This window comes from Canis aureus, chromosome 33 (assembly GCF_053574225.1).
Source record: "Canis aureus isolate CA01 chromosome 33, VMU_Caureus_v.1.0, whole genome shotgun sequence".
Lineage (NCBI taxonomy): Eukaryota > Metazoa > Chordata > Mammalia > Carnivora > Canidae > Canis > Canis aureus.
Window position 1 is genome coordinate 18803152 of NC_135643.1, and position 24401 is coordinate 18827552.

Sequence of the window (24401 nt, forward strand, 5' to 3'; positions counted from 1 at the left end):
GAAACAAAAATTCTCCTGCTGTTTTTAAGTTGATTTATTGAATCCTATCAGGAAACACAGCCTAAAGAATCCTCTAGGAATGATATTAGAATACTGAAAAAGAAAGTTTGTCCCAGTTAAACAATCACAATCATGGGTACTCTAAGGGAGGTACATAAGGCTTTGGATTAAGAACTGGATTTGAAATCTGGCTGTGTCTTAACTAAGCAGCTGCTTTTTAGCAACCAGGTAATCTCTATAAACCTATTTCCTCATATGTAAACAGGGATGATAATTACTACTTCACAGAAGAATGAACTCTATTAACCATGTGAAGTGACTATGACCATATCTAATACATGATAGATATTGTATGTACTTTTATATTTATATATTATTTTATATATTATATATATATTTATATATATTTATATATATATTTATATATATATATATTATATATTTTCATATCCTAACCTAAATGTTCTTTCCTCATCTCATTAAGTACTGGGGATGATAACCACCAAAACAAGTATATTTACAATATATGAAATTAAGGAAAATTTTGCAAAATGAACTTAAAATATCCACTTTATCAGATATGTAAGCTCAAATCAGTATGGGTAAATAAGTTTTCTTTCCTGATTCATAGCTCATCATTTGACATTCATTCCTTCATGTAACCAGTGACTAGATCACTGAATGCCTTCTCTCTAGTTTCCCTCTGAGACGGGAGTGGCTAGAGTGGTATGATAGAGTGTATAATTAAATAGATAAAATATTTAATGTTCTCCTTGCAAGAGAATTATGCTTCTCTACCTGATAAATTTAAGTGCATCCATGTAAAAACTTCTTTTTCTTCTTCTTCTTCCTTCTCCTCCTCCTCCCCTTCCTCCTCTTCTTCTCCTCCTCCTCCTCCTTCTTCTTCTTCTTCTTCTTCTTCTTCTTCTTCTTCTTCTTCTTCTTCTTCTTCTTTCTTCTTTTTCTTCTTCTTCTTCTTCTTCTTCTTCTTCTTCTTCTTCTTCTTCTTCTTCTTCTTCTTCTTCTTTTTTCTTCTTCTTCTCCTTCTTTTGTTTTTGTCAGATACATACGACTCATGGGTACAATGCTACCTTCCTAGTTCCCTCTGCCACTGAAGCTGTCAGTGTTCCAGATAATGGTTGAATTGTCAGCCCACAGAGTGAAGACAATGGCAATGCAGAGTAAAGCCCTAGCCAATGATTATAAAACAGAAGCAAGGTAAAAACCGTTTTTGCTTTAAGCCACTGAGATGTGAGAATTTTTTAAAAATTCTCTCATAGCTGATAGACATGCTATGTTCAACAGTATTTATGAATGAGACTTTTTCTAATTTTGTACCATAGTGCCAATTTAAGAGGCCAATTGAGACAAAGCAACTTGTAGAGAACTTCAAAGGCATTAACTAGAACCTGCTTCATAGTTTTGAGTCATATATCCACTAGGAGAATCTTAAAGATTGTTTTATAGAAGGATGATTCTTTGATGAATAAAGGGATTTATTTGGAGACAGCATTTACATTCTGTGCTTTCCTACTTGATCTCACACAATTTGGGGGGAAGAGGTAGAGGTGCAACTACTTTCTAGTGCTAATTCTAATTAGAGAGCTTCAAGACACTGGAGAACCTTGAAATATATTCTTTGAACTTAGGAGATGCAGAAGTTTGAAGCCTGAAGCTTGTCTGTGAGAGTTGGATTGTGATCTGACCTTTGCCCTGGAAATTAAGGGGACAAGAAAAATACTGTTTGTTGGCTAAGTGAAGAGAGTACCATTTTATCGGGATCTGCTGGTCTGAAGTCCTACAGTTTGTGTCAGCGAGAGCTGCATTTGTATTTCCGGGGCACTAGAATGAGTCACCAGGAAGAGAAAAGTGTTGAAAGGACATGGCCAAGATTAAAGGAACTGTTGGAGAAAGGGGCTCAACACGAAAACTGTTAAGATCCTCTGAATGTAGGGGCACCTGGGTGGCTCAGTGGTTGAGTGTCTGCCTTTGGCTCAGGTCATGATTCTGAGGTCCTGGGCTCAAGTCCTGCATCAGGCTCCCTGCAGGGAGTCTACTTCTCCCTCTGCCTCTCTCTTTGTGTCTTTCATGAGTGAATGGATGGGATCTTAAAAAAAAAAATCACTTGAATATAGCTCTTAAAACAGAGTCAGCTTTTAGTCATCAGCATGGTCAGAGTGCAGAATTATTCTATTAAATAAGAACTGTTCTGACCTTTATTCTTCTCCTTTCTTCATATTTCTGACCTTAGGTTAACAGCTGCTAGTTCACTGATGGGAGAGGAGACGAGGAAGAGAGGGTCTGGCAAAAAACCATGCCTTACCTTCCCACTATGGGACAGGAGCAGGGATGAGTTAAGATTATATGATTGTACAGACTGGACCCTCAACATTGATCATAGTGTGTTCTGAATGCACTGAATGAGTGAGACTGAAATTTGACCAGTGTCCTATTTACCCAGCCCTCTCCCATGTGATCAAAGGGGCACTTTTTCTAATTTTCATCACAGATGTGATATTGGCTAACAGAGAGCCTGGAGAGAAGATTAATGGTAAACTAAGGTCAATTTTTGGATGCATATCTTGAAATGTACATAATAATTTCCAAATTGAGACACTGTTCTTGACTTATCATGAGGGCATGGTCTGTAAGTAAGCAAAAAGTTAATTTGACATGCTGGAATTGTCATCAGAAGGTAGGGGAAGATTATCACCATTGAATATAAAAGGAAATTGGAAGAAAAAAATGAAATGCAATTTTGTTGGCATCTGTGTTTCATACTAGCTCAATGTATTGTTTACATATATAAACATGGAAAAAGAAAGTAATAGAGTGCTGAGTGAGAGAGAGAGCATAACTGAACAAGATAGACTCCTCTGTACAATTTACTCTTTCCATATCTTCTCCCCTCCATCCACCACAGAGGGCTTTTTAGAACAAAGATTATTGACGTGATACTGTCAGAGGTAGGTGATAAATATGAATTTAGGAAAAGCTGTTTGCAGTTTTTGTTGATTTTGGTGGTGCTCTCTTTTGTTGTGTTTTTTGTTCATTTGCTTGTTTTTTGAGGGGTAGTATACTAGTTTTCTTGCATTTACCCCAATCTGAAGAACGTAGGAATCCCTGTGTAATGTTAGATTGGAACCATAAATTTATCACTCCAGCCTTATTTCAAGGGACTGCAAGGTGCTGGAATTATGACACAGAGGCCAGAGTAGAGGAGTAATTAAAGGAAGAAGAATGGAGACTAAGGGAAAATTTTTTCCAGGCACCCATTCTAGTTGGATTCAGTCCAGATCCTACCAACCTATTAGGTTCAGTAACAAATTTCTATGCACCATACTCTGGGTGGTACTTACTTTGTAAGTTTGGCTGGGATCACTGACTGGTAGACTGTTATTTCTGATAATGGGCAGAAGCTCCATATTCTTCTAGAAGTTTTTGAAATCTAAATTTATATCTGTATAAGTACAGATATACAGACATACAGATATATAAGGATAGATATAAACAATGTGAGAGATATATAAATGTAGGTGGAGATACACACATAGATATTTCTGTCATCTATTATTTTTTTATTTATATTTTCTCTACTAAGTAAAGCAGTGTTCTCTTCAGTTCTGTTCACCATTGCATTTGTAAACATGCTGCCCTATGAAATGGAGCGTATCTTAATAAAATTTAGTAGTTAGGGTTGCCATCAGCTAAGTTGGCCTCTCAGTTTCTATGGACCCATGCTTATTTATCAAACATCCCAAGGAAGATTCTAAGCTTTATCACGTCCAGTGTTTTATGAGTTGAACTTTGTGGTAGGAGAAAAACAATAACAATATGTGTACTAGGCATGTGAAGAAGTGAAAGGCTTCAGATTAGTGATGGGAGGAGATTCTGAGGAAGCTTCTGGGAGCGGAAAGGAGGAAAGATGGACATGAATTCGGAAGGGAAGTTATTACTTTAATGCTACATTGACCAGCTCTGGAGTTGAAATTATGCATATTTCAGTAGGTTCAACTTCTGGTTATAGATGGAGAACCCCTATTCCTGTGTCCTGTTACTCAGCACTTTTAGCTAGTCACTCATCTCTTACTAAAAATTCAGGTGGCTGACAAAGACGGAGCCAGTGAACCCTTAGCCAATAGTCTGATACACTTTCATCAGAGGAACACACTAGGAAATTAACTAGGAACACACATGGGTCAGTGGTGGAGGGCCTATCTCACCTGTAGTTTTGGATTTGGCATAGGTTTGAGGGTATCAGCGACCCAAATAATGGCTAATAAGGCAGAGAGAGCAGAAAAAAAATAAGGCAGAGCAGCCTGGGAGTCACCCAGGCTACATCATTAACTACGGTATCCAACATGAGGGGGCAAGAAAAGGTGAATGGTGGAACTCTGTGATGGAGATCCCTGAACAACAATATCTCACACTTAAACATCAAGCAGCAGGTACTTTTTTTTTCATCCTAGAAATTCTATTCCTGTTCAAAGCACACCTGGAGGCCTTGACTATGGGTTCCAGAAATAATTCCTAGAGAAAAACTGGGGCAGTAGTTAGGTTATGAAAACCATAGTCCAAAAGCCTAAGCCTAACCTTTCTAGGAAGCCTCTTGTCCTAGCAAGGGACTTGAAATACAAATCAGTGAATGGGAAGAAACCTACTCCTCTAGTCAAGTCCTCATTACTGAGAAGATGGGATAAGAAAAAAAGGCTGCTGCATCTGGGGTTTGGAGCAGCTTGGGCTTGTGAGATAAATTCCCCAAACCATCAACTCTCTAATGCCCAAGCATGAATGTGGTTATTTCTGAAAATTGAGAAGGACAGAAGTAGCAACAGACTGATGAATATAGACAAGAGCTTTCTTTTTCCTTTATCCTTCATCAGGCGGCTGAGGGACACTACAGGAATGAGCTCCTGATGAGTACCAGGCATTTTGAAGTCAGACATGAGTATTCTCTTAGAAGCTACCTATATTCCAAATTCTAGTTTTCCATATTAAAAATGTTTAAGCTTATGTTTTCAAAAAGTTTCTTTCAGTAATACAGCTTATTTGGTCCTCGTTAAAATGTTGAACAAACATATAACAACAACAACAAATCAAACAGTGCAACATCCATTTCAGTCCAATACTCTGAATCTCCCACTCTTAGAGAACTGAATGTGCCTTTAAACCTGGAAAATATGTTCTCTACTATTTAACCTAAATGCCACTATAATTATAACCATCTCAAACTTTTTCCTATAATTCTTTCTGAAGATATATAATTAAAATAAAGTGGTAATCTAAACAATGAAAATAAAATGGAAACCAGCAATTACACAGTCAAACTTTGCTCATGTTAGAACAGAATGAAGAAAGGCATTATTTAATTAAAATACCAAATGCCACAATTCATGTGGGAAACCAAGCATACCATGAGTACAGAAGGTAGAAGATGGTGCTAAAGACAAAACCACATGTCTAATACTTGACATTGTGTATAAACGTGAATTATACCACAATGAAATAATCCTATTCTCTGTGGTGGCCATAAAGACTATATTTCATATGCATCATTTTTAAAATCTAGCATGGGGAAGACAAATGTTGCCTGCAGCTGAGTAGCACCTTCTTTAGCTGGACATAAGCTCCTTGGTATACTGGTCTAATCCACACCATTAAACACCCACTAGTTTTGGTCTTATAATGAGCTCTTTTGAGCATTTGAGACTACAAAACCTGATTGCAACCCCTGACTTAAATTTTTTTCAAATCTCCTTCACCCAAATCAAGAGCAGCAATATTGAGAAAAAAATAAGTCTATAAGGAAAACAGTTACTTTCAATCCTGTTAACAACAGTTACTTACAGGAATAATCCCTGAAAGTTTGCATATTAAATAAACATAATGCCAGCACTTAGTTTAAAAATGCTCTTGAGAGGGGCCTAGGTGGCTCAATCTGTTAAGCATCTGCCTTTGGCTCAGGTATGTAGTCCCACATCAGGCTCCCTTCTCAGTGGGGAGCCTGCTTCTCCCTCTCCATCTGACCCTCCTCTCTGCTTGTGCTCTCTCTCTCTCTCTGTCTCAAAAAAATAAATAAAATATTGTTTTTAAAAATAAAAATGCTAGTGAGGTTTTAGCTAGACTTATTAGCAGGCAAACTATTTGATGTTATTGTTATTGTAAGTGAGTTTGATGAATCCTAACTTCCTGATTTTCCACGGGGAAGTGTGACCAAATTTTTGGCAATTTGTAGTAGTTAGTGTTTATTTAATTAGTAAATAGAATATATACAGTTTCTAAAATTGCCATATTTGTACCATAAAATGAAGAATTCATGTATACTATTGACCTTTAAACAGCACAGGTTTGAACTGAGCAGGTCCACTCACATGTAGATTTTTAAAAAATAAATATGGTACTGTACATGTATTTTCTCTTATGATTTTCTTAATTACATATTCTTGCTCAAGCTTACTTTATTTAAGACTACAGTGTATAATACATATAGTATATGGGTTAATAGACTGTTTATGTTATCAATAAGGCTTCTGGTCAATGGTAGGCTATTTGCACTTAAGTTTTCAGGGAGTCAAACATTATATGGAGATTTTTGACCATGAGGAGGATCGGCACCCCTATCACCTGCATTGTTCAAGAGTCAACTGTATATGAATATAAGGAGTAAATATGAGCAATCATATTAGTATATCAGTGAGGATACCTGTGACTAATACGAAAGCATATTATTATTATAGAGATAAATGTAACTAGCCTGCTTTATTATAAATATATATATTTTTCCATGTTTAAGGGTCACAACAAATATACATATGTTATATAACATTGTATTATAAAATATATACAAATTTATATTTGCAGATTTAAGGGTCAGAAAAATCTAATATATTTATGCCACATATATCCATATATATGAAATATATATTGTTCATAAAGTATTTTAAAAGATTGGAATTGAAGACACAGATTGTATTACACTTCTCAACATGTTAAGCATTTAAATACACATATAATATACTAGGCATTGTGTAGAATAAAACAAAACTGCGGAAACAAGATCACTGGCCCCTGGAATGGTAACTTTGGTTGTAAATACAAGATGCTCTTTTAAGAACATGTGACTGTGGTCATCCTGGTCCTCCTTAGTGATACCCTCCTCTTCTTCAGTTTGTAAAACAAAGCAAAATATTCTCCTGCCCTTCTCCTCCTTTACAGTTTGGTTTTTTTGGTTGTGTTTACCTTCTTTTCAGGATGCCCTTTCTTTTATTGCCCTTTTAATATTGGTTATCCCAGTTTTCTAGCCTCAATTTTCTTCTCTTTCTTATGGCATAGACTTTTAATAAGCAGTCATTTTCCCTATAGCGCCAATGCTCACAGTGTTAAACTCTTGTCTATATTTCCAGCTTGACTCATTGTCAGGTCCATGCTATTACAACTCACATCAGTATTTCCAGCTCAAATCTTTCTCCTGAGACATCATGCCCCACTGGACAGTCTAAACTGCTTCACAACATTTCAGACTTAGCATATCTAAAATCAAGTTCTTAATTTCACTGACCTTACAGCACTCTCAGGAAGGCAATGCATGGAATTGAATGGAAGCATTCCTCAGATAAAACTATAATTACTTATATTCTTCATGGGTCTTATTTGCTGCTGGTTTAAAAAATCTAGTTAGCGGGGACAGCCTTAGGTATTTCCTCTGCAATTTAAAAACTATCTTAAAATAAAAATTCCAAAATACATGTTTTGTAAAGTTTTTATGTGCTATGTAATTACTATGGAGAAAGCATATGTTAGGAATTAAAATATTTTATGTTAAGTTTAGTCCCTAAATTTACTGCAAAATTATATGTTTGGTTTTCTAGAAACTGATATAATGAATACTGAAGGCTATGTCAGGTATTTATTTGAAAGTACTTTTATATGCTTTGGGAAATTCTTTATTCTATCTAATCACATAAAAGGATGAACTCTAAGACTCCAAGAATATTACAGACAATTAGAATGAATTTAGTTAAATGGAGGAAAAAAATTAACCTTGAGCTTGCTGCGGTATACCAGATATACTGAAATTATAGTCTCCCCATTGAACATAATGACTTCATTCTATAAGCAGCATTAACTAGGACTTTTCTATATTCATTGTATAAAGGTGTATATTGTTACTTGGTTAATCACCATCTCTTGTCTTAAAAATAAAATGGATTTTTCCATCATTAAATGCTTTAAGAAAGGAATGTGCAATGTCCAGTCTATTTCTTCACATTTTTTGAAGTAATTATATTTTTTATGATTTTTTTCCCCTTTTGTCAGCACTTGTGTTCTTTTATAAAAAAGGACCTGTCCTGAGGGTAGGAGTGTGGAAATGCACAATTAAAGTAAGTCTTTATTACTTTATTCTTTGTTAATTAACTGAACACCTTCATCAGCAGATCTATCAAGCTTTCTTTCCTGAAGTTTTAAAGACTAAGCAATGTGAGAGCGAGGCTCTTGTGCAGTATGTGTGGTATGGAAGAATTGGATTTATTTTCATCTTAAATGCAATAGCATGGTGTGGAAATCAATGAGGAGTGAAGCCATGGGTAATTAAAAGATGCTTTGTTTTCTTTGTTTTCATTTATATGAAATGCCTTTATTCTATTTGGGGAAAAAAAGGAAGAAAAAAAAAAAGAAATCTCCCAAAACAAACACATAAGCAAAAATCCATACATATACATAAAAGACAAAAGCTATGGGAATTAGAAAGGTGCTCTGGTTAGTGCAATGAGTATAAGCTGAAAATGAGCTTATTACAAATGAGAGTCCTGCAATAAAATGGTTGACTTTAAAACAGAAATCTCAACACACTATTTCCTTATTAAAATACCATAATGTTTTGCACTAAGACGACTTAGGTCCCTGCATGCCTCACCAGCCTCCTCTGCCAACGCTTCTCCCACTTTCCAAACTCCAAACTTGAAGGTGTTTTTTGAATTCTTTGATACATCATGCTGCTCCTGGCCTTAGGGCCATGCAACATGCTATTCCCTCTGCTTGGAAAACAATTTCTTCCCATCTCCACAAATCCAACTTTTATTAATGTTTCAGAAATCAGAGTGGAATTTTTCACCTCTGAGGATTCTTCTGGAACACCTGGAGTAGTAATTAGCAAATGAGGGAGGTGCCACCACTTAGAAACCATTTAAGAACATGTGGAAGCATTTTTTTTTTGGAAGCATTTTTTTTTTTTTTATAATAATAGTGATCACTGGACTGAATGGTGCCGCCTTTTAGTGCTTAGGGATTAGGATCCTAAAGGATCCACAGTGTAAGTTCAGTTTTGCACCTTGAAATATTGTTCCTCTCAAAAAGTGAATAGTGTCCCCATTGAGAAATATAGATTGAGAGAATAGATCAAGTCTTTATTAAAATTTCTATTAGCTTTCTGATCTCTACATTTATTGAAATTTTAAATAAATAATTTTATTAATTATTTAATATCAGGCTCAACAAAATTATTTGGGCAAGCATCAGGGATCTTTATTCCTGATGTGTACTTCTAACCCTGTCATTCAGCATTTGGAATGCTCCTTGATTCATTCCACCTCATGGGAGAGACAGTGCTTATTAGATTTGGCAGTTTGGAAAATATAACTTAGGGATTCTGTTCAGTTTATTTCCTCCCTTGGCAATGGGCTGCCCACAATTCTGCTTTTTCTTGTGTGAAAATTCATAGTATCACTTGTGTCTTGGTGGCTAAGTCTGCTTAATTGTAGAGCACAGTCAGCAAGCCCATTTACTTTTCTTACTAAACTACATCTTCCACATTTAATATAATAAAAATGACATTTGGCCTCCATCTGGTACCTTTTCAAATTCTCAATTTGTCAATCGCCCTATGAAAATCCATCGTTTCAGTTTTAGGCCCAGAAAACTTATTTTTTAAAGGTTTTATTTATATGAGAGAGAGAGAGAGAGAGTTTGAGAATGAGCATGAGCATGAGGGAGGGATAGAAGCAGGTTCCCCACTGAACAGGGAACCCAATGCAGGGCTCCATACCAAGACCCTGGAATCATGACCTGAGCTGAAAGCAACCACTGAACAACGGAGCCACCCAGGCATCTCCATGCCCAGACTACTTATTAAGAAAGAAATCAGAGGGATCAAAATTTTAGGGAGGAAAATATAAGCAAATAGAACCTAAACAAGGCTTCTTTTGTGGCCACACCTTTGGGTATAAATGGTGTTTTCATCTGGGTTGTTTTTGGTCATGCAGTTAGATTTCAACTGCTGCAGCCTGAACAAGATGCAGTCAGCCAGCCACATGATCTTGCATAGGGGTCCTTGGGCACTGGCCAATGGGCAGACATAGGCAGCCTGGCAAGTAGAACTCAGGTCATGTGGCGCTCAGCAAAGGAAAGACCCCAGCAAGACTTCAAAAACCAGCCAAAGCGTGAGCCTCAGCAAAACAGCTCTCTGCTCATAATCTATGTGACTTCAGGCTTTAAGGTGTTATAAGCAGAGCTTTTCTTTAGCAGGCACAAGCGAGGCAAAATTACATTTGTTACAAAGTCTGTCCAGTCATGGGTCTCTTAAACCCCAAAGGAAAGAGTTATGCTTTCTATTTTTAAACTCAAAGATAGCTGAGCTCTTTGTGTATTGAAGAGACTTAAGGGTCTCTAGACTTAAGTTATTAGAGACAGGTTTAGGTAAGCAGCGTTAGGTCAGCTGCCCAAAATTGTATTCAAATTTAGGACAAAGAAAGAAAATCTGGAGGAACAGTTCTTAATTTCAAGTCACTTAATCCATTGAATCAAGAATGGAAATTATTTAAATAATTTCTGAATGTGGTTCAAGATGATTTGGCAATCATAACTTGGCCTGCTGGCTTTGCCTGTTGTGCTCCAATAAAACGTTCCCCAAAACTTATGGAGGTAAAAAAATGGAGAGATGGGCAAAGGCAGCAAGAATATGAGTCTGTGAAACTGTTCTCCCCAATTCCAGAGGCCCAGAGTGTCAACAGCAACTTCAGTCCAGAGAGTTAGTGGCAGCAACAATTGGGCATTGGGCTAAATTGCTGATTCATAGCAATGAATGGTGGTAGCCGTGTCACTAGACAGATCTCACCATGAATGCCACACAAAGTGTTAGGGACTCAAAATTGAAAGGAAATGGACACTAAAAGATTTTGGAAGATATTGACTTAGAAAGAAAAGCATAAAGGTAAGACTAGCTAATTGTGTCATGTACCAGTTTGAAATTGCTCAAGAAGGACTCGCTGGGAGAGGATATGGTAGATATGGGAGACTACACCCCCCCACACCGCCCCAAGAGGTCACATGTGCAGCGCTAAACTTCAGCTCTAGCTAGAGGTTGCTCCTAACTTAGTTGAAGTTCACAGGTCTTAAGTGTGTAGAAGTTAAGTGTGTAGCTTTCTGAAGAGTCTAGACCCGAACACTTTCCTTCACTTACACTCCCTTTCTTAGATGCTCCTGAAGTGCTTCTGTATTTTTAGCCACAACTGAGGAAAAGGTTTTTCACGTTGTCATCATATTTGTTTAAGCTTTTATTATTTTTATTTTTTATTTTATTTATTTATTTATTTATTTATTTATTTATTTATTTATTTATTTTGTTTAAGCTTTTATTAGGAGAGTTTCTTATTGCTTTCTTTCAATTTCATTGCTTTCTTTCAATTTCATTCAGATTTCATTCAAAATCTCTGATAAGATATGTGCGATAGGTGACTGGACATCATTTGGGATGAGTGAAACTTTATCCCTAGTAGCACTGTAGCCTCTAGTGTTATTTAATTTATTCTGTGACAAACTTATAGTCATCTATGCTGAAATCCATTCTCTGCTGCTGCTGCTGCTGCTTCTTCTTTAAGAAGAATTGCATCCTCTATTTTATTTATGTGCCTAATGGGAAGACTGTATTTTCCAGGTTTCCTACCCTTCATTAAATATGGCCTTGTTACTACTTAATAGTATACACTAATATAATAATGAAATATAAGCAGAAAAAAGTGAAATTTCAAAGAAAATTTCTTCAAAGATGTTTGGCATGTACACTTCACCTATTTTTTTTCTTTTGTTCTCTCTATATTGCTCCCTGAAAAGCAGATGTGATGGTTGGAAACCTAGCAGCCATCTTGAAATATAAAAATGAAGGCTAGGGGAACACCTGGGTGGTTCAGCGGTTGGACCTTCGGCTCAGGTCATGATCCTGGGATCAGGGATCGAGTCCTGCATCGGGCTCCCTGCGAAGAGCCTACTTCTCTCTCTGTCTATGTCTCTGTCTCTCTCTCAGTCTGTGTTTCTCATGAATAAATAAATAAATCTTAAAAAAAAAATGAAGGCTAAGGATAGGGATACAGAGAATTGGAAGGAGCCTGGGTTCCTGACGTGTCTTCTACTTGAGGGAATATAGGTTTTTATATGCAAGAGTATTAGGGTTCTCCAGAGAAGTAGAACCAATAGGATGGATGGATATAGATATAGCTATGGGTATGAATATCAATATAGATAGATAGATAGATGATAGATAGATAGATAGATAGATAGATAGATAGATAGATAGATATGGTTACAGGTAGGTATAGATGTAGACAATGGGTCACATAGTTCTGGGAACTGAGAAGTCCCACAGTCTACCATCTGATAACTGAAGAATCAGGAAAGTTGGTATTAATTCAGTCTGAGTACAAAGCTTGAGAACTAGACCAAAAACTCTGAAACCCTGATTGAGAACCACTAAACAATGCTGATAAGTAGAGGTGGGGTCTAATGATAACATATGTGTCACTTTTTAGTTTTCATAAGTTATATACTCCTTCCCTTGCCTTAAGTGACACAAATAAATGCTTATGTTAATGCTCCACATGGTTAAACATTCCATCTTTTAGCAAACAGTAATGATTGGGAGGCAAATGATGGGATATTCTGCTCAGAATGAAGACTTTATAGCTCTGTTGGTTTCACAAATAGTTCTCCTACCCTCCCTTCTCCCCTTCCTCCCCCTCTCCACTCCGTCCTCTCCCCTTCCCTTCCTCTCCTTCTTACTTCCCTCCTCTTCCCTCTTTTTTGTTTGTTGTTTCCCCATGAGCTGCTTTTCAAGCTAGTTTAGGAGAAAAAGAAATGCATTTCTTACCCTGAATTTGTTATTCTGGCTCCACCATCCAGGTAGATGGACAATAATAAAATAGCCTCCAAATGCAGTGTTTCTTTTTCTTTTCTGAAGCTCCTGCCCCTCAGCCAGGATGCTTAGATTATGATTGAATTGCCCACTTAAAAGCCACAAGGGATCCTCTTGATGGACTGGGAATTGATTCAAAGATGTAAATCTTTGATTCTATTATATAGTAGAATGAACAAAGTTTGAGAGACACAATTTTACATGTGATTAAGGGCTATTAACTACTAACTTCCTGATTAAGTTATTTGTAGTTGCTAAAAAATTTCATATTCATAATACAAAATTAGGGCACGGTTTACTGCAGGCCCTGATTTAGCATATTGACAAAGTCTGAAGTGCCCCTGATGTCCAATAGTTGATATTCTCCCCTTTTATTTACAAATTACTCTTGTTTTAGCATCATCCTTATTTTTGTTTATGGTCGGTTGTTGTTTTACTTTATTGTCAATGATATGAAGCCATCTGTATTTTCACATGTTGGGCCTCAAATCTTCCGTCATTTCGAATTTGAGGTAATTGTGTGCTATGGTTCACCACAAATTAACAATATTGAATTGCTAAAGCAAATGTATATACAATTTCCCTTAAAAATGTATCAGATATGCTTCCTTTTCATTCATAAAGGACTGCATATTAACTTGTTATCTTTTAACAACTTTTAGCAATGGCAGATAAATGTAGTAACCTTTCAGGAATGGATAAGATTTGAGCTTAAAGGGCATTGAGCATAATGCAAAGTACCATTTAGAATCTCACTGTCTTCTTTTAAAAAGTGAATGATTGTCTCACCTGCATTCCTTCCTAATATTACCTCTGCTTTGTTTTTTTTTATTATTTTACAGAAAGTGCAATTTCATGGAATAAATAAGAGACAAAGATCTTTTCTTTGATACGGTTACTTCTTGAACTGTTAAATACCTGAATTTCATTATTTTGACTCAGTTGGGAACATTTGTAACATACATTTTTGTTTATAACAGATCATTTATTCTCAAAGAATTGCCTAATCCTTTTTAATAATCATTGGTAAAATATTAGAAGCTTTAGTATTAGACAAATCTAGATTTGAGTTCAGTTTCTATCACTTTCTGACATTTGGTTCCTGGAAACATTTACTATTTTTTTAAGATTTTATTTACTTATGAAAGAAGGAGAGAGAGAAACAAAAACAAAAACAGAAACAAAAACAAAACAAAAGAAAAAAAAAGAAGGAGAGAGAGTGCATGAGTGCACGCATGAGGAGGGAGGGGCAGAGGGAGAAGGAGAAACAGACTCACCACTGAACAGGGACCCAATGTGGAGAGTGGGAGGGAATTTCAGGACCCGAGGATCATGACCTGAACCAAAGGCAGACAAGACACTTAACTCACTGAGCTACTCAGGCACCCTGGAAATATTTATTATTAAAGCCTTAGTTTTCTCATCAGTAAAATAAGAAATGCACTCTTGTTTATGCCATTGAATTGATATGATAGTTAAGTGAAGTATCATTTGCAATATACTCAGCAAAGTGCCTGGAACATAACAAGAAGTCAATAAATAATTGTCTATTAAAGCCACCCTCATTTAAGATGAGAAGCAACTTACAAACAATGAATGGAATTCACAAGGAAAGCCACGTAATGTCCGTGTGTCAAATTCAGAATAAGCTGGGAGATACATATTTTTGGATGGCAAAACTAAATATTATAAAGATAGAGTTCTCTCCAATTTAACTATGTGTTTAATGGACTTCTAATCTTAATTACAATTTACTTTAAAATTTTATATAATTACTCTGATCTTCATATGCAATAGTATGCAGGCTATAAAATCTAGAAGGATTTTGGAAAAGAAAGACACCTGGGTGGCTCAGCGGTTGAGCATCTGCCTTTGGCTCAGATCATAATCCTGGGTCTAGGAATCAAGTCCCACATCGGGCTTCTTCTCTTCAGGGAGCCTGCTTCTCACTCTACCTATGTCTCTGCCTCTCTCTGTGTGTCTCTCATAAATAAATAAATAAAATCTTAAAAAAAAAGGAAAGGAAATGTAATAAGAAAGGGCTTGGTCTATCAAATATGTAGTTATTTTTGCTCTAATAATTAAACCGGGGAAATGTTAGCATATGAATCAACTGACGGATAATAAAACTAAAAAGCCTAGAAACAAGATTTTTAGCTTATGGAGATGTAGATATCTATAGATCTATCTATATAGATACATATAGATATAAATATAGATAAACAAATATAGATAGATAGATAGATAGATAGATAGATATAAAATCAGCATCCCAAAATAACAAAAGTACAGAGTATACAATACATGACTGTGGAAGAATTGAGTGGACAAAATAGAGTTATAATATCACCTCTTTGTAGTATCCAGTAATTTCTGGTTATCTCAAAGACTAAATACAAAAGTATAAAACAATAAATAGTTATTCATAGTATATGAGCACATGACTATCTGCAAAGAGTGGAACCATAACAGAAGAGACTGATACATTGAATACATTACATTTGTGTTAGGGGCACCTGGGTGGCTCAGTGGTTAACCTTTGGCTCAGGTCATGATCCCAGAGTCCTGGGATCAAGTCCTGCAACAGGCTCCCTATAGGGAGCCTGTTTTTCTCTCTCTGCCTATGTCTCTACCTCTCTCTCTATCATTAATAAATAAATAAAATTAAAAAAAAAATAAATATGTTTGCATTAAAAACGTTGTAAATTAAATTCTGAGAAACAGTACTCCCCTTCTGTATGGAATATAGCACAAACTCAGTCAGAATATAAGAAGTATTCAGTCTTAGGAAAACATTTTAATTATGGCACATCCATATAGTGGGGAATTTTTGGCAGCCATTCAAATCATCTTTTAAATAGCTTTTGATTATTTTAATAATAATTTTATATGATACCAAGAAAAAGAGCTCGGTAAAAATTCATAATATATCCTAATTATATTAGAAATAAAAAATAAAGGGAAATACATTAAAATTTAACAGCAATTATTGTAGGGTGATTTAAATATTTTTTGCTTTTCTGCATTTAGAGTGTAGAATTTTTAAAAAATATTTCATAGTCAAAGTATATATTGAATTTATAAACCCAGAATGGGTTTCTAATGATAAAAATAATTGAGAAGGAAGAAATTTTTATTCAAAGGGGTAAATGGCAAGAAGTCTTTTTTAGACTCTTTCAGGCTTAAATAACCACAGAGCTTTAAAATATTCTTTTTCCCTGGTAGATTAGAGAGAATGAAGGGAATTTAATGTTGAAAATATAGTTGGCAGTTCCCTACTGGTGAGAATTAAACCAATAAATCACATGAGACTCTGTGGGTAATCATTTAAGCTGGCAAGAATAGAGCACATAGTATTAAACTTTAGACCCACATTTACTTTTTTGGGTCATGGTTGACATATCAGGAAATGAAGTTTGGGGTATAAGCAACATAAGAACATGACCCCCCCCCCAAAGTTAGGGTAAGATAATATCTGTGGAGAAACACTTATGTTATGTGGTGGAGAGTTCCAAAGATTGATAATACAAAGTTGTCATTACATTTAGCCAAGTCCTTGATGTGAGAAATTTCAGTTCATTGTTGATGACACAGATTGTAGAAGCATATGGAAGCAATTAGAGAAAAGTAAATGGAGACCGTGGAGACGGGCTGCCTGTTTGTGGAGCTTGACTAGATAAAAGGAACACTCTAGGATGAGATCTAAAAGAGACAATGGCCACTCAGGTATCTTCTTTCAGAGTTAAGGAAATATGAGCATGAAAGAGGGCCAAAGGAGAAGACAGAACTGCTGATTCTCTGGTGGGGGGCAACACACAAGTGAGAGGGTATCTCATTATGGGCAAACAGCAGGTTGTGTGGCAAGGGCTGAGGAGTTAGATTTCCAGATAAGATGAGAACTCCTCCTCTATTGAAATTAGTGGGAAGCAAGCTCTGATAAATATAAAACTTCACCAGAAGATAGGCAGCTGGGTTGCAGGGAGCAGTGTAGTATGTGTAAGACAAGGAACACTGGATCAGAAGGTGAGACTGGCTCTCCATGACCTAGATGTATGACCTGAGGATATATCCAATGTTTACACGGATCATTAACCACATTGGATCTGCTTCTCCTCAAGTCAATGGAGATATGATACATTTCATAAAATTTTCCAAATTTTCCATATGGAAAATTTCCATAAAATATGGAAAATCTCTTTAAAAATTATAATGCATTCTTGTAAATAGATGATAATTTTATTGGGCCAGATGAGGGCAGATAAAGGTTAAGAGTTTTTGGAGAAACTCATCATAAACTCCAGTATGATGCTCATGGCCTAAGAGAATGGAAGCAGCATAGCCAGCTGGTGGCCCTGATAGGAGCTTATTAAATTCCTCTATAATCCAGCAATAATCTTGCTTTCTGAATATGGTGCTTTTGATGAGTGCCTCACATGTTTGAGCCTAAAATCTCTTCTTGCGTCCTATCTTCGTTTACCGATATGGTTGATGTTTATTGGGCCTCTTATTTAAAAACCTCTCTGAGGCTTCTCCCATGGTGGCCTGTTAGATTTACAGTATTGGGTACTATGGAAATATCTTAGACTCTAGATACACAGTGGGTCCGTGGGAACAGAAAGATTCTCACGCACAGAAAGCTCCATAAAACATCTACAGCATTGTCTTAGGTTGCTTGGAGAAACGCCATTCATATTCATAACGTATTGCATAATTATGAGATCCTGATTTTCATATTTCCCAGTGTGCCTTTTCAGCTCTGCTGTATTACCAAATTAAAGAAGACAACACAACTTTACAAAATTAGAGTGTTCTGTTTTGAATGTTGTAGTTTGACAGTACTCTATTTTTAATTTGTTCATCATTGATCCTAATAAAGACAAACTGTCATTGTAACCATTGCCTGGATTGCAATACATTAGTTTTATTGCCTCTATAACAGCTGCTCATGTGTCGCTTCTTCTGTCATTCAATGATGATGTGTCCTTTTCTGTGCCCAGTGCCAGAAAATCTGGGAAAGCTCATAGCACAGCACTTCCATATGAACTGGATTAAGTTGAGGAAAATCTAATTGAATGTCATCATTGCATCTCTACAACTTAGTACACAAAGGGGACATACAGAAGGAAAGCACTTGATTATATGTGCAGCAAAAGTGAAGAATAAATATTACACTTTTTTTTTACTGGCTTTGTAATTTTTCCCTTCCACCTAAACTCTCTATGCCTCACTTTCTTCACACAGATAATTGAGAATGCTAGAAACTGCCTTCCTTACCTGGTTCTATGAGGATCATATGAACACACTTTGTATCTCCAGCAAAGATCTGCAAGGATATCACCTACCAGTGTAGTATATACAACAGTGCCTTGAATCTCAAATTAATGCATATGATAGCTTAAAATTTCACCTTCATTTTTCAAAAGGTATTATTTTGCCAAGGGAATTGTGCTTTATATCTGTACATATTTGCAAGGAACTCTGGAGAGTGAGCCATGGACTCTACGAGGATCTAGGTTTAGGATGTAATAGGCAGCACTGTGCCCACACTTAGATAGGAATAGGGCAAAGAAAACTGATGACGTGGCCAGCAGGAGGTTGTTAAAGTGGGGTGCAAGATTTGCCTTCTTTCTCAGACTGCTCTTTTTCCCAATGATTTGCCTGTAATGGCTAAATGTGCTGCTCAAACTTCCTTCTAGGGGGCAGCAGTGCCCTGGAATTTTGCCAATATTCCTTTGTCTCTCTAAACCTAGTTCAGTGACTCAGGTCTTCAAAGAAGTAAGGTGAAGAGAAAAAAATATGCTAACTTTGTTACTGCATACCGGTACTAGAAAAAGGTAAGAGTTTACCCAAAGTTGTTGGGAAGAAGGGTTGTTGGAGGTCATTTATAAAGAAAACATCAAATATGGTACAGTTAAGAGATACTAATCTATTATGAAAAACTATACAGAGGAGAGAAGCCCTCATTTCATTATTGGATATACAGTTTATTTTCACTATCACACTTAATATATACTTTATTGCTATTAAAATTAAGGTTATTAGGGAAAATTTATGTTATTTAAAGATTAACAATTTGGGACATGAGTTTTTAATTATTTGAGAATTGAAATCTTCAGAACAAAACACTTTCCCAGAAAGCATAAATGACACTTTTTGGAAGAAATGCAGATAGACCTACCTCTGACTTAGGCTTTGTTGAATCTGTTTTGATTTATTAGAAATATGTTTTGAATTGATGATTTTTATTCTGAATGCAGATTATGCTGAGCAGAAATGAGTCCACAACTTTTGACACCTTTATTCATCCTTTACTGGTTGAGACATGAAGCCATACTAAATCTTAACACCGAGTTATACATGAATTTTTATTTCTATCTGACTTGGCCATATTCAATTACAGCTTTAATTATCGGAAGCTTATTAAAAGTTTGAAAAGTTTTATAGTTTTGTGTTATGATCCCTTTTATCATTTTCTGCTAGACCCTGGTCTCAAAGTTTTAGGATAGAGGGTTATGTGCTAAGAGCATGACGACTCACGTGATTTTGCTTGTCCAGCAGGAGAAAGATGGTGGCTTTATTAGTTGCTACTAAAAATTAACCCATAATATCTTTCCTTTTCTAACACCATCATTATCTGGGTGGAATGAAGAGCACTCTCACTTCACATCTTGTTTTTAATCAAATGTTCTTGTCATGATAATTTGTCCTGAATTTTATTTAACAATACTTCAGAATTTTCATGGGGGTGAGAAGAAAAAAAATATATATATTGGTTGCCCAGGGCTCTGAACTATTCTGAAATAATCATGCTTATTATAACATTAAATAGGAACTTTGCTTGATTGCAGAATATATGGTACTGACATTTTCCCTTTTCTCCAAGGGAGATAAAGTAATAGATCAAATGGGAAAAATTCTTCTCCAAGTTATATATAAGTCTTAATTTTTTCACCAAGTTCTTGCTCATCACTCTTAATTACCAAATCTTAGAGCTAAGAAAAAAATGCACTGCTATTAATCATATCATGAGACTTGATATTATTTATCTAGAACATATTCACTTTTTAACAGTTTTCTTCACTTAACATTTGGCAAAAAAGAGCAATTATTGCTGGAAGAATTCAAATATCTTCAAATCACTGTTTATTTATTTATTTTTTTTTACATTTCCTTGTTACTTATTAAAAAATATTTTACATACTATTGATGCAAAGGGGTGACACTTTTAAGATAGATTCAGAAATGCTCCTGGAGTATCAACCATTAGACATGAAATGTGAAATTCTGTCATACTGATGTGAATGACTGCTACTATAATCATTGGCTTCAATTTTATTAGGTTTTTATTAATTAAATGTAAAGTCGACCATTGGCCTTATAAAAGTGCTCATCTGTTTTCCTTTAATTTCAAATAGATTAGAAGTAAGATTTGGCGTTAATTAAAACTTAGAATTTATGGAGATTTTAATTGCGAACAGCATTTCAGTGGTGAGCATGTAGATGACTATTAGTTCTGTTTGGTAATAAACATGGTATTGAACAATGACAGGATGAAAAATAAATTATGTGAAGAAAAGTATACCACTCTCGGCTCTGTCATCCATGCAGCGCCTGAAATCCTGTGTAGCTGAGGGCAGATAAGAGGAGAAGCTCAGCAGCTCAGGAGCTCCTTGGTGAATATTCAACTTTTACACTGCTGTCTGGAAATTCCACTTTTATTTAAAAAATGTGGATGGGTTTAGGAACATGACAAATAAAAATGCAAAAAAAAAATCATTAGAATTAATCTGTTTAGGGGAAATACTTGGATATCATATTCTATAAATATGATTGCATCTGTCTTTAAGTTGAATCTAGGTTAATATAGGTTAACTCTATATGATGTCCAAGAGGCCCCTGGATTTTCATATTTTATTATGTATTATCTTGACCACAGCCTGTTGGCTAAACAAACAAACAAACAAGCAAAAAAAGGGCTATCTTCTGTAGTGACCTGTGGCACAGGTATTTTCCAGTTAGCATCTTTGCATGTTCTCCTTTGGCATGAGTCGGGTTTAGCCTCGTCACACTGGGCTTTTAAGGGGAGCTCTATCTTTGCAGCCCAGACTACCTAGGACAAGATTAAATTGGCACACTTTACTGGATAGCTCTTGTGTTCCTGGCGGTGCTAGCCTGGCTGATACCTCTGAGAGAAGGCTCAGCTGTCACTCAGTGACCCATTAACACCACTGTTCCATCCTGCAGTGTCATTTTTCTCATTCTCATGGAGATAATGCTCCCTGGAGATGTCCAATACCTGAAGGAATGAAAGAGAACAGCGGAGAGAGGCTAACTATCAAAGAGAGAGCAAATAACACAGCAAGACCATGAATTCCAACAGCAGAATTTTAAGTTGAGCAAAAAGAGGAGGCCCATTATGATGGCTGGACTGGGAAGGTGGGGGAGGATCAAGTTTTAAGAGATACTGTAACTTTTTAACAAGCTCTACTTCCTGCCAGAGTGTCAAAAGAAGTGTTCAAAATAACACCTGCAAGGATACCTAGAGAAGCCAGCTGCTTTGGACATGTCATAGGGAAATTTGGGTAAGGATTTATTTACAAACACGGATTTTGCATTTTATTTGTGTCTTTATTTATAAACAGGCAGTGGATATAAAACAGAGGATGCATTGAGGTAAATTGCTTAGTAGTCTAAATAGAACCAGATCCCTGGATATGACTGTGGCTTATTAGGGTACAAAAATCACCTTCCTAGTAAAAACACAAAAAAGGAAAATGATATGTGATCTCTGTAACCCTAGACCTTCAATTTCTTTTGTCCTATGACACCGGTAACTGAACTGTTACCGGTGACTTAAGCAAACTCTATAGGTCTCTTTCAGTCCAAATTGTATATTATATAGAGAGTCACCTTACACAGTTACACTTTCTAATGATTACTATAAAAAAGTACTATAAGAAAATGCTTCTCCATATCCTGGACTAAGACTGAATCAATTTAGGTCGATATAAAAGCCACCTGCATCTTGATGTTTTCTGTGGAAACCCAGAAGACCTGGGTTGAAGGCCTGACAAGGTAAAAACAGGAAAAAAAAAAAAGCAAATTAGAAAATCAGAATAAAAATGGACATGATTCAGGATTATTATAAGATGAGGAAAAGTGCCACATCAAAAACTTGGTGGTGGTTACCCACAATCTGCATCTCAACCCTACTTCCACACTTTCCACACCAAGCAAAGCTTATTACTGGGTTTAGACTGTCATTCTATGGTTGGGGTTTAGGTATCATCAACTGCCTCCCCCAGACCCTCCCCTCAGGTGACACAAGCACTAGAAACCATAGAATAAATGTGCCATATTCTTTTGGAACACCAACTTCTCTTTTAGAAGTGTGTGTTTTTAAAGTCAAGTATGTAAATCATGAATAATTTGCATCTTTCTTTTTACATTAAGATAAATATGGTATATTATGGAGTAGGATACAATGTTCATACATATTCTACGAACTTTTTTTAAAGACTTTAAAGAAACACTGGTAAGACTATCTTGGGCCCAACCTGTCAGAACCTTCGTGTGTCTTGGGGGACCCCCCCCCTTCCATTGATCCAGGGTCAGGATGTGGTGCTGTGGTGTTTAGCAGGGAGAAGGGACTCTCGTTATTAGGTTTTAGCAATGACTAGGGCACTGCTTAGAATCGGGGTGTTGTACGGTCAGGTGGCGACCTTGCACAATGTGGTTGGAAGGCCCGGGGCTGGCCACCCGGTGATGGGGCGCGGGGGCGCGGCCTGTGTCGCCAGCGCGGTCACGGTGGCGCTGCTGGGCGCTGGCGCAGAGGGAGGCCCCGGAGGGAGGCCGCGAGGGCAGCGGGACCCCTGGGCGCCTGAGGGTGCTGGTGGCACCCTGTAACTCTGCACACGATGCTACGTTTGCAATTAAGAAGTGCGATCTTTATCGATTAGAGGGGTCCCCCCCCCCCCCCCCCCGGCCTGGTGACAACCGTGCTCACCCGGGAGGATGGGCTCAGATGCTACCGGGCGGTGCAGTTAGTTGTTCGCATCGCCCGGACCTGAAGGCGGATCAGCTGTATCCGTGGATTCGGTCACTTGTGCGACGGTCAGGAAGGTGTCGCGTGGGCCTGGAGGCCGGGATCAGCCCCACCGGTCGTCAGCACCTCCTGTCGGGCTCAGGGCTCGAGCTCCCCTCGTGGAATCTCCGTGCGACCGGTTCTCGCAGAGCTGACCCGGCGGGCGGGGGCGGAGCTCGAGCGAAAGGGGGCGCGATGCACACGCGGGTCTGCCGGGACCTCCTAGGGCGGCGACCCCGGTTGCCCTGGGAGCTGGCGTCGCGCAGGCCTGGAGGTACTGGGGGAGCCAAGACGTCTGTGGGCCGCTCCGCGGCGATGGCGCTGCCAATCAGGGATGCGCACGGCTGTCGCCAGGGCCCCGGGACCGACGGTGGGGGGAGGGGATGTCCTGTGAGCTCGGGAGGCCGCTAAGTTTGCAGCGGCCGACACCCCATCCGAAAAGGGGCCCGTAGGGATGGAGCTGCAGGCCTGCCCTTAGCGCGGACACAGCCTGAGCCACCCTGGGACCGCGCCCCGAAGACGTGGAGAGCAGCGAGCCCATTAGGCTGCTCGAGGACGGGAGGGCAAACAGCTCGCCAGCACCGAAGCGGCGAGGCGAATCGATGTGGAAGTGAGACAGGAAATTGAGGATGCCGCCCAGTTTGCTGTATCTGATCCTGAACCGCCTTCGGAAGAATGAGGTCATCACATCTCCCGCGGTAATCCACCTTTCGGAAGTTCGTGGTGCAGATCCGTGGATCAAGTTTAAGTCCCTCACTCTAAGGGAGGCTGTCATGGATTTATTTGCAGCCCCTCAAAGGAACGTTCCTGGTCCGCTTTAAGAAGCCCGTGTGCCCAATTTTGTTAAGCAGGAATAAAACCCGCTAATCCAGAATTGTAAAGGTGTACCAAAATAAATTGAGATGATTAAGAGATTACTAGAAAGGATTAAAAGAGATCATTGAAAAATGTGCATTCAGTTACAAGGCATACCACATTGCATTGTACGTGGCTGCTTTAAAAGAACAGTACAGTTAATCTTTTAGTGTTATTAGAAGGTAAACTGAGGCGAGTTAAACTTTTTTTTTTTTTTTCTTCAAGAGTATGTCTGAGCATACATTACATGGATTGGAATCAGGCAAGGCCAAACCAAAGATG

At 37.6% G+C, this 24401-nt stretch overlaps 1 protein-coding gene across 1 annotated transcript; it reads left to right on the forward strand.

Moving 5' to 3' along the window:
* The first annotated feature begins 16894 nt into the window (after nt 1-16894).
* On the forward strand, nt 16895-24085 carry PDHA2 (pyruvate dehydrogenase E1 subunit alpha 2). The gene is given in 9 exon segments (XM_077882334.1): nt 16895-16906; nt 23013-23153; nt 23155-23299; nt 23302-23341; nt 23343-23425; nt 23428-23472; nt 23475-23600; nt 23603-23976; nt 23978-24085. Coding segments are annotated over 9 exon segments (1074 nt in total).
* Nucleotides 24086-24401: the final 316 nt, after the last annotated feature.